Here is a 10,286-nt window from a genome sequence, read left to right on the forward strand (position 1 = left end):
GCTTCCCTTCCTGCTTATTTTCCAGCAGCCCACTGTGGAACTAAGAAGAGACATACTGGTCTAACCCCATATAGTTGTAACATAAACATCCCAAAAGTTAATCAAATACAGCCATACATCAAACATCCCAATAATTGGGTTTAACATTCACATATCATTATGGCAGCTCAGCTGCACATCTATCCCAGTGCTATTCCCAGGTGCTGCAGTTTTGTGGATACAGGACTTAGGCAGTGAGAGACAGAAAGAGAGAGAGAGAGAAGAATAGACTACATTCATATGTGAAATGAAGTTCCGTTTCCATGAATACTCACGCATTTTACTTGAAATCCACTTCCTGCAAACCCACATCATGTCTGAATAACAGGTACTGGGGTTACTATGTACTAAAGAGAATGAATTCTGGGAACGAATATTTCCTGTACTGATCCCAGTGCCTGTTACCACGCCAGATACTGGCTGCAGACTGACAGAACAGATCCTGAGGAGAACCAGTCAGCTATTAACCCAGGGACAGGGGAGCTACTAGACTTTTGTTTCCTGACAAATGACTGAATGAGGGCTGAGATGCTACAATCTTTTCAGGTTGTGATGAAATCCAGATGACAGATGCTAGATTTCATGTCCCACTCTAACCTGAGAACTCATCTCTGAAAGAAGATCAGAGGGGAAAGAATGGGTTGACGTGTGTGTACTAAAGTACTGATGTGTAAATGTTATCCCAAAACTTTTCATTGTAATACAAATATTACAAACTAAACATTCATGACATGCATGTATATCAAAAGCCAGCAGCAGAGTTGTTGGAATCTCTACAGGAAGGAGCAGTTGTAATTTTACTGCTTAATGGCTTTTGCTTTAGAAAGTATTTCAGAAGTACTCCACATACTGTTTGCAATGGGTTTGTGCTATTAACTCTTTGTTCAGTGAACAGCTGGATGGTGCTCTCTCCTGGTAAATGACCAGTAGCTGTTTCAGGGTCATGAATACAATCCATCTGCAATACCTATGCAAGATTTTCCAAAAAGTCCTGAGAGAACAGAACTGCTGGCCTGTGTTTCAGAAAAGAGTGAAGCTCAGGTACAGGAAAGGGGAGTATTATAGTGCTTGTATGTAATTTATGGCCATTACTTCTTACACATGCATGGTTGAAGTAACTTGCACACTCAAATGGATATTACTGCAAACATAGTGTTTGCATATTCACCCATTTTTTACATCAACCCCACCCAGCTGAAATAATCTGTTGTCAGCTTGTACCTTGCCAGATATCTACAGACCCTTGCATGGGGAGAGGATGCAGGTCCTGTGAGGATGAAGAGAAGCCTGTAGGATGATCAGACTCTCTGGATTCAGTCAACACTGGCTAGGCAAAGCACTTTCCCTTCTCTTGGAGGGATTCTTGGGCGTCAGAGTGTATCACTGGGAGCATTTCTTAAGGGAAAGTTAATGGAGCCCGGTTCTGATCAAATTTACACATGTAAATCTGGAGTGACGCATTTGAAGTCATTGTTACTGAATTGAGAACCTGATGCTAAGAATTTATTGCATGTTCTGCAAAGAGGAAGTGGCATAATTTGAACTCTCAGGAGTGGAGGAAATAAAAAAGTACATACAATGAGGCAATGAAACACATTTATAAACGGCTTCAATGCAGGACTGAATAGCACAATGAATTTTTTCACCGTGCACTTGCCATGTGTTTACACAAGTTATGATACAATGGGCCACACTCAGAAGTGGAGGCCAGAAAGAGTGTCTGTGGGAAGGTCACAATTGTAAAACCACACAGTGCTGAAGTAAGCTGGAGAACTCTCAGCCACAATATATCAAGGGGGCCAAGAGTTTAGCAGGGACTGGATGTTTATATGGGTAACCAGAAAATCCAAATACAATAGTGAGATTATTTTAAAAAGTCTTGGAAGGGCTCTAAACCTTTCTGATTTACACAGCAAAATATGTCTAATTATTGGGTGTTGGGGAAATTTTCCCTGGGAGCAGATTATCTCATAGCACCCTATTAAATGGCTTTTCCCACCTTCCTCCAAAACATCTGGAACTGGACACTGGATAGTGCACTAGATATACTGCAGATCTGATCTAGTCTGGCAGTGCCTATCTTCCTATCAGTTGTGTAAATCCAAGACTATGTTTTTGCTGATCTTCCTTGAGTTCCTGGGAGTCTCTAGACTTGCACTCAGAGCAGAAAGATGTCTAGCTAACTATTATCTAGTCTCCTGTTCTTTTTCCTTTCAGGAAAGAAAGCTCAATACTCCTCGGACCTGCCCAGTACATTATGTCAGCTGTCAATGACACCAAATTCAGCTCTGCAGTGTTCCTTCTCAGTGGGATACCTGGGCAGGAAGATGTTCATCTCTGGATCTCTATCCCTTTCTGCTTAATGTATGTCATTTCAATAGTAGGGAATTCAGTCATTCTGTTCATTATAAAAACAGATCCAAGCCTCAATGAGCCCATGTACATTTTCCTTTCCATGTTGGCCATCACAGACCTTGACTTATCGATAGCCACCATGCCGACAATACTGGGTATATACTTGTTTAATTCTAGGGAGATCAGCCTCGATGCTTGTTTCGCCCAGCTGTTCTTCATCCACTTTTTTCAATGTACTGAATCCTCTGTGCTCTTGTTGATGGCCTTTGACCGCTTCATTGCAATTCGTGACCCGCTGAGATATGCCTCTATCTTAACCCCACAGAGAATAGCCAAGATGGGACTGTTGTGTGTTCTAAGAGGGTTGGCTGTAGTAGTCCCACTCCCCCTTCTCCTGAAACGGTTCCAGTACTGTCAAGCCAATGTCCTCTCCCATTCCCACTGCCTGCACCACGACGTCATGAAGATGGCTTGTTCGGATATCAGAGTCAACAGCATCTATGGCTTGTCTGCTAAGCTCTTAACTATGGGGTTGGACTCACAGCTCATTTTCCTCTCTTATGTAATGATCCTCAAAACAGTGCTGAGAATCGCTTCTCACGCAGAGTGCCTCAGGGCCCTGAACACGTGTGTCTCCCACCTGTGTGCTGTCCTGCTCTTCTACACACCAGAGATCGGTGTGTCTCTGTTATACAGATTTGGGAAGGGCTCTTCTCCCTTACTTCAAATTCTCTTGGGCTATGTCTCCCTGCTGGTTCCGCCCCTGATGAATCCAATAGTTTACAGTATGAAATGTAAACACCTCCGTGTGAGGATAATCAGGGCATTCTTCAAGTGAAGGGTCAGTTCATCACCTGGCTCCACCCCTGGTGACATGACAGATGAAAAACATAGGCCACAGCCAGGGCAACTTATTCCATCCTGGACCCTTACATCTGAGACGACATGAGCTACTGATCTCCACTCTGTAGAGAAAGGATCCAACTGGTTCTAAGACCTGGAGCAGTGGGAGAGGGCCTGATGAGGGAGGGCAGGGCACTGGGGAAGGAGACCAAGGAAGGCAGTTGCATTTACAAAGTGACTGTGTTCATGGAGAGTCAGGGGACTGGTAGGATGTTGGCCCATGAAGAGCCATACTGGTGGCTGCTCTGACCTCAGAATTCCTGCCTATGAACTCAGTAAAGTAAAGGGGTTTGTGTTGGGATATGTAAATTTAAGTAGAGACATGGGAAACAGCTTGTGTGCTGGTACGTTAGTGGGGAGTAGAGTCACAGGCAGGCCCCATTTCTTCGCTTAATAGCTAAGTGTCATCCCTCGCCAGCCCTTTCAGCTTGTTGGAAATAAATAAGTGTTGCAGCTGCATAAGAAATGTAATTGTGGAAAGGATATCCTTTGTGTAAAGAACTGTTATATCCCCTCCCTTCCTTTCCCAGCTACATAAACAAAAACTGCTCATGGACCTTTCTCCCTCCCCTGAGAACTGCTGATTAAGGGACCTTGTAGCAACAAATTACTGCAAAGAAATGTATTTTCAAGGTAATAATGCCTGTATAACATGCGTAATGCTGTGAATAATAGATGGGGTGGGTATACTAATAGTATGGGTGTTTTGATTACTTAATAATGGTTTTGGGGGTGTTGTAACCAAATGTATTTCAGAGTAGCAGCCGTGTTAGTCTGTATTCGCAAAAAAAAAATGAGTACTTGTGGCACCTTAGAGACTAACAAATTTATTTGAGCCTAAGCTTTTGTGAACTACAGCTCACTTCATCGGATGCATTTGGTGGAAAATACAGTGGAGAGATTTATATACACACACAGAGAACATGAAACAATGGGTTTATCATACACACTGTAAGGAGAGTGATCACTTAAGATGAGCCATCACCAGCAGCAGGGGGGGGAAAGGAGGAAAACCTTTCATGGTGACAAGCAAGGTAGGCCATTTCCAGCAGTTAACAAGAACATCTGAGGAACAGTGGGGGGTGGGGTGGAGGGGAGAAATACCATGGGGAAATAGTTTTACTTTGTGTAATAACTCATCCATTCCCAGTCTCTATTCAAGCCTAAATTAATTGTATCCAGTTTGCAAATTAATTCCAATTCAGCAGTCTCTCCTCGAAGTCTGTTTTTGAAGTTTTTTTGTTGAAGTATAGCCACCCTCAGGTCTGTAATCGAGTGACCAGAGAGATTGAAGTGTTCTCCAACTGGTTTTTGAATGTTATAATTCTTGACATCTGATTTGTATCCATTTATTCTTTTACGTAGAGACTGTCCAGTTTGACCAATGTACATGGCAGAGGGGCATTGCTGGCACATGATGGCATATATCCCATTGGTAGATGCGCAGGTGAACGAGCCTCTGATAGTGTGGCTGATGTGATTAGGCCCTATGATGGTGTCCCCTGAATAGATATGTGGACAGAGTTGGCAACAGGCTTTGTTGCAAGGATAGGTTCCTGGGTTAGTGGTTCTGTTGTGTGGTGTGTGGTTGCTGGTGAGTATTTGCTTCAGGTTGGGGGGCTGTCTGTAAGCAAGGACTGGCCTGTCTCCCAAGATCTGTGAGAGTGATGGGTCGTCCTTCAGGATAGGTTGTAGATCCTTGATGATGCGTTGGAGAGGTTTTAGTTGGGGGCTGAAGGTGATGGCTAGTGGCGTTCTGTTATTTTCTTTGTTGGGCCTGTCCTGTAGTAGTGACTTCTGGGTACTCTTCTGGCTCTGTCAATCTGTTTCTTCACTTCAGCAGGTGGGTATTGTAGTTGTAGGAATGCATGATAGAGATCTTGTAGGTGTTTGTCTCTGTCTGAGGGGTTGGAGCAAATGCGGTTATATCGTAGCGCTTGGCTGTAGACAATGGATCGAGTGGTATGATCTGGATGAAAGCTAGAGGCATGTAGGTAGGAATAGCGGTCAGTAGGTTTCCGATATAGGGTGGTGTTTATGTGACCATCGCTTATTAGCACCGTAGTGTCCAGGAAGTGGATCTCTTGTGTGGACTGGTCCAGGCTGAGGTTGATGGTGGGATGGAAATTGTTGAAATCATGGTGGAATTCCTCAAGAGCTTCTCAAGACCATCGCATATTAGCACCGTAGTGTCCCCTAATGCCCCTACTCTATTTGCACTACATTGATGACATCTTCATCATCTGGACCCATGGAAAAGAAGCCCTTGAGGAATTCCACCAGGATTTCAACAATTTCCATCCCACCATCAACCTCAGCCTGGACCAGTCCACACAAGAGATCCACTTCCTGGACACTACGGTGCTAATATGCGATGCTCACATAAACACGGGGTTTCACGGGCACGGGGCCTCATCTCAGATGGTGTGGCTGGGAGAAAGGTCTCAGGGCAAAAGTCAGCTTCACACCCTGATGCTGTATCACAGACATGGCTGAGCACTGCACTGACTGGAACCAGGCTCTCACGGGTTTCAGCAAAGGCTGCTTGCACAAGAAAGGGGCAAACAGAGGGGAAGATGCTCTCAGAGACACAGGGAAACTATGCTGGGTCCCAAGAACTCCTTGGAGGGGGCGGGGAGTTGTATGGGCCCATGGTGCCTGGGCTCCAGCAATGTTCAGGCCTGGGTATCTCCCTTGTTCCCACCTGCTGCACCCACATGCCTCCCATGAGTGTCCCCCAGCCCCCACTTGCTGCCCCCATGCACCTCCCCCAGGCCCGGAGTATCTCTGCCTCTCCAACTGATGTGCAGGGTCCTAGTGCACCCATCCCCTCGTGCCAGGGCAGGCTGACCCTGAGCCTGCCCTTCTACCTCAGACCCTTTCATTTTCCGGTGGGACCCTCCACCAGCAGAGGGGGCTGCCCCCCCCGCCCGCCGTCACCACTCCTGCACCATGATGGACCGGGGCAGCCCCACCCCCAGTGAGGCTACAATGAGGGGCATCAGCAGAGGATGAGGCCCAATGTGATGGCAGCTCCCTGTCGTTCCCCCCCCAGACCCAGCACCCACCACAGGGGAGGTGAAGGGTCTTCCTGGACCTGAGAGGAGCCCTAGGAGCACACACAGTGACTGTGGTGTGAGCTGAGTGTGCTGCTGTGAGGGGGTCCCTCCCCTAGAGCTCACTGCTGCCAGGCGGGAGAGGGTTGGGGGGAGTCCTCCTCTCTGGCCTGCCTGCATGCCAAACTCCTGATCCCCAGCCCTGCCCCACCCCAGAGCCCACATCCCAAACCTCTGCCCTAGCCCTGAGCCCCCCACACCCCAGTCCCACTCCATAGCCTTCACCCCTGCACCCCAAACCTCTGTATGAGCCCCTCCTACACCCCTTAACCCCTCATCACCATCCCCACCCCAGAGCCCTCACATTTTTACATTATTTTAAAAAATACACAGTAACTCCTCGCTTAATGTTGTAGTTGTATTCCTAAAAAATGCTACTTTAAGTGAAACAATGTTAAGTGAATCCAGTTTCCCCATAAGAATTAATGTAAATGGGGGGTTAGGTTCCAGGGAATTATTTCTTTTTTGCCAGACAAAATACTATATATATATATATATATATACACACATTCACACACACACACATACACAATATAAGTTTTAAACAGTTTAATACTGTACACAAAATGATGATTGTGAAGCTTGGTTGAGGTGGTGCAGTCAGAAGGTGGGATAGTTCCCAGGGAATGCCTTACTGCTCAATGATGAACTAGCACTCTGCTGATCCCTAAAGGGTTAACACGTTGTTAATGTAGCCTCACACTATTGGGCTGGGAATTTGGCTTGAAACAAAGGGTTCCTGCCATATGGAGCAAACATATAAAGTGGGTAATGACATCATCTCTTGGCCTCACTCCCCACACAAGGGAACTTCTGGAAACACCTGAGGAACAAAACTGAATTGTGGGATGTTGGGTTCCCAGGCTATAGGTATTTCTAATCTGTGCATGAAAACTTGGTGCACTGCTTGTATCATCAGTCAGGGTGAGAAATTACTAATTCAAATCCTATCTATCTAGTATGTTAGCCTTAGTTTGCAGTTTGTTTATTTGCTAGGTAATCTGTTTTGATCTGTTTGCCATCACTTATAATCTTTTAAAATCTATCTTTCTGTAGTTAATAAACTTGTTTTATGTTTTATCATCACCAGCTTGTTTTGAGTGAAGTGTCTGGAAAAACTTCAGCTCTATATAAAAAAAGAGCTGTTGCATATCTATCCCACATCGAGGGGATAGGGACCTATATTAATGAGTTTGCAATGTGCAGATACCTGTGCAGTGCAAGGTGGTATAAATCTGGGTTTATACTGCAGCAAGGGTGCAAGGCTAGGGAGCTGGGAAATTTGCTGTTGTCTCCCATTTGTCTTTGAGTGGCTTAGGTAAAGCACACAGGTAGCTCAGTTCGTTGTGTAGCACCACCTGCTGTCTTGTTGGGTGATAACAGGGACTGGAGACGCTGGTTGTGTCACCAGCAGAGCATGGTGAGAGAGGCCAGCCCAGCTGAACGGCTAGGGGGCTCAGCGGTTCCACCGGCTCCCAGACTGCATTACGGGGGTTATATTCCATCACAGAGATTTAAAATAAACTAATAAATTAAACAGTAAAAGTCACCAGGACCAGATGATATTCACCCAAGAGTTCTGAAAGAACTCAAACATCAAATTGCAGAACTACCAACTGTGGTATGTAATCTATCACTTAAATCAGCCTCTGTACCAGATGACTGGGTAATAGCTAATGTGATGCTCATTTCTAAAAAAAGGCCCAGGGATGATCCCAGTAATTACAGGCCACTGATACTAACTTCAGTAGCAAGCATATTGGTTGAAACTATAGTAAAGAACAGAATTATCAGACACATACATGAATATGATTTGTTGTGGAAGGGTCAATATTGCTTTTGCAAAGGGAAATCATGCCTCACCAATCTATTAGTATTCTTTGAGCAGGTCAGCAAAAATGTGAGCAAGGATGATCCAGAGGATATAGTGTACTTGGACTTTCAGAAAGCCTTTGACAAGGTCCCTCACCAAAGGCTCTTAAGAAAAGTAAGCAGTCATGGGATAAGAAGAAAGGTTCTGTCATGGATCAGTAACTGGTTAAAAGATAGGGAACAGAAGGCAGGAATGAATGGTCAGTTTTCAGAATAGAGAGAAGTAACTAATGGTGTCCCACAGGGATCTGTACTGGGACCAGTGCTGTTCAACCTAGTCTTAAATAATCTGGAAAAAGTATAAGCAGTGAGGTGAAAAAATTTCAGACGAGACAAAATTATTCAATATACTTAAGTCCAAAGCAGATTGTGAAGAGTTACAAAGGGATCTCAGAGAACATTGTGACTGGGCAACAAAATAGCAGATGAAATTCAGTGTTGATAAATGCAAAGTAATGCACATTGGAAACACATAATCCCAACTACACATACACAATAATGGTTCCAAATTAGCTGTTAGCACTCAAAAAAAGGGACCTTGGAGTCATTGTGGATAGTTCTGTGAAAATATCTGCTCAATGTGCAGCAGCAGTCAAAAAAAGTTAGCAGAGTGTTGGGAACAATAGATTGTGGAAATAATAGGCCAGGAGAGGCTAAGCCTCCTCTGGCACAGCTGTGGCCACTAGACGCCAGTTTCAGGGTTTATACAAGGAAGTTTTGGGGTCTTTTTATGTGCCGTACAAGTTCCAGGCTGTGCCCCTTAACCCGCGCTGGGCAATCTTGCACTGCTTTTTTGATGAGACAGCCAACCTCTGTTTGTTAGCCTGAATCATAATACAAACTGTCCACCAGGCTTCCATATGCAGGCTAGAAATCCCTTTAGCCTGGGACCCAGCACTCCACCCCCCACCCCGCCACCCCAGTTCCGTCTTTGTTCCTCAGGTGTTTCCAGGACAGCTCTTGTTTGTGGAGTGCGGCCAAGAGATGATGTCATGTTATGCTCATAAGAAGCACATGGAATCTTTTAAAGGGCATAAGGAAATATGCCACATTTATTGAGAGTACAATTTAAGCATTAAAATCAGTATATGATTCCATTCACCCCCTCTCTCCCCCACCCCCAAAGGTTCTGCAGCTGGATTTTATAGTTATCAGTCGTTAGTGTTGCTTGGTCAGTTCCAGTGCGCAGCTGAAACTGAACACGAGGGAGGGGAGCTGGGCCTCTGTCGAACACATCTGAAGCACTGATGTTGATGCAGAATGCACCCAAAGTGCCATGGCAACACACCCTTCTTTTACAGTAAGAAGTTCCCACCCAAGTGTCTGGACCTTGCTGTGTTACATAGGAGCAGTTAGTCAAGGTTGCTCCAATCAACATTATTTGGGTTGTTACTGGGAGTTATCTGCAGCTGTTTCTTATCTCAGCCCTCTGGCTCCACTCTTTATCTTGTTCTTGGGGTGTCGGCCTTTGCTTTAGGGTCGTCAATCTGCCAGATGGGTGAAATTTGGTGCCTCTCGACTCCTCCACTCCCTTCTTGTCATCCAGCCCAGCTGTCTTTTGTTAGTTAATTCCCATACATTCTTCACTCACATACCAAACAGTAAGCATTAAAATCATTAGTACAATCAACAAAGAATAAACTCAGAACAATTTCTTCTTACTAATTCAAAGCTAGCAAAATGGAGTATAAAGCAAAATAAACAAAATGGAGTACAATTTACTTGAGGCAATTTCTTCCCATTTGGCTTATGCTTCCAGTCACACCCCATCTTCTACAGTGGAAAAATACAGGTAGCAAAATGGAGTTCAGTGTCATATGGTCTGGTCCCATGCTCTGGCATGCCCTGCTGAGTCATAGCAGCCATTACCCATAGGCTGTCTGGAGCAGTCTCAGGAAGGTTCACCAGGTGGAAGATAAGCTTCTCCTAGGGACTATTGTTTCCCCAAATGATCCATTATCCTGAATAAGCACTTCAGAACCAGCTGTCTTGACTGGAAGC

General features: G+C 45.1%; 1 protein-coding gene across 1 annotated transcript; it reads left to right on the forward strand.

Moving 5' to 3' along the window:
- The first annotated feature begins 2,263 nt into the window (after window positions 1-2,263).
- LOC119849788 (olfactory receptor 51G2-like) lies at window positions 2,264-3,232 on the forward strand. Its single transcript, XM_043503000.1, has one exon. It carries the CDS (start codon window positions 2,297-2,299, stop codon window positions 3,230-3,232), a length of 936 nt encoding a protein of 311 aa, XP_043358935.1. The 5' UTR covers window positions 2,264-2,296.
- The last annotated feature ends 7,054 nt before the right edge of the window (window positions 3,233-10,286 follow it).

Source organism: Dermochelys coriacea, chromosome 1 (assembly GCF_009764565.3).
Source record: "Dermochelys coriacea isolate rDerCor1 chromosome 1, rDerCor1.pri.v4, whole genome shotgun sequence".
Taxonomy (NCBI): domain Eukaryota; kingdom Metazoa; phylum Chordata; order Testudines; family Dermochelyidae; genus Dermochelys; species Dermochelys coriacea.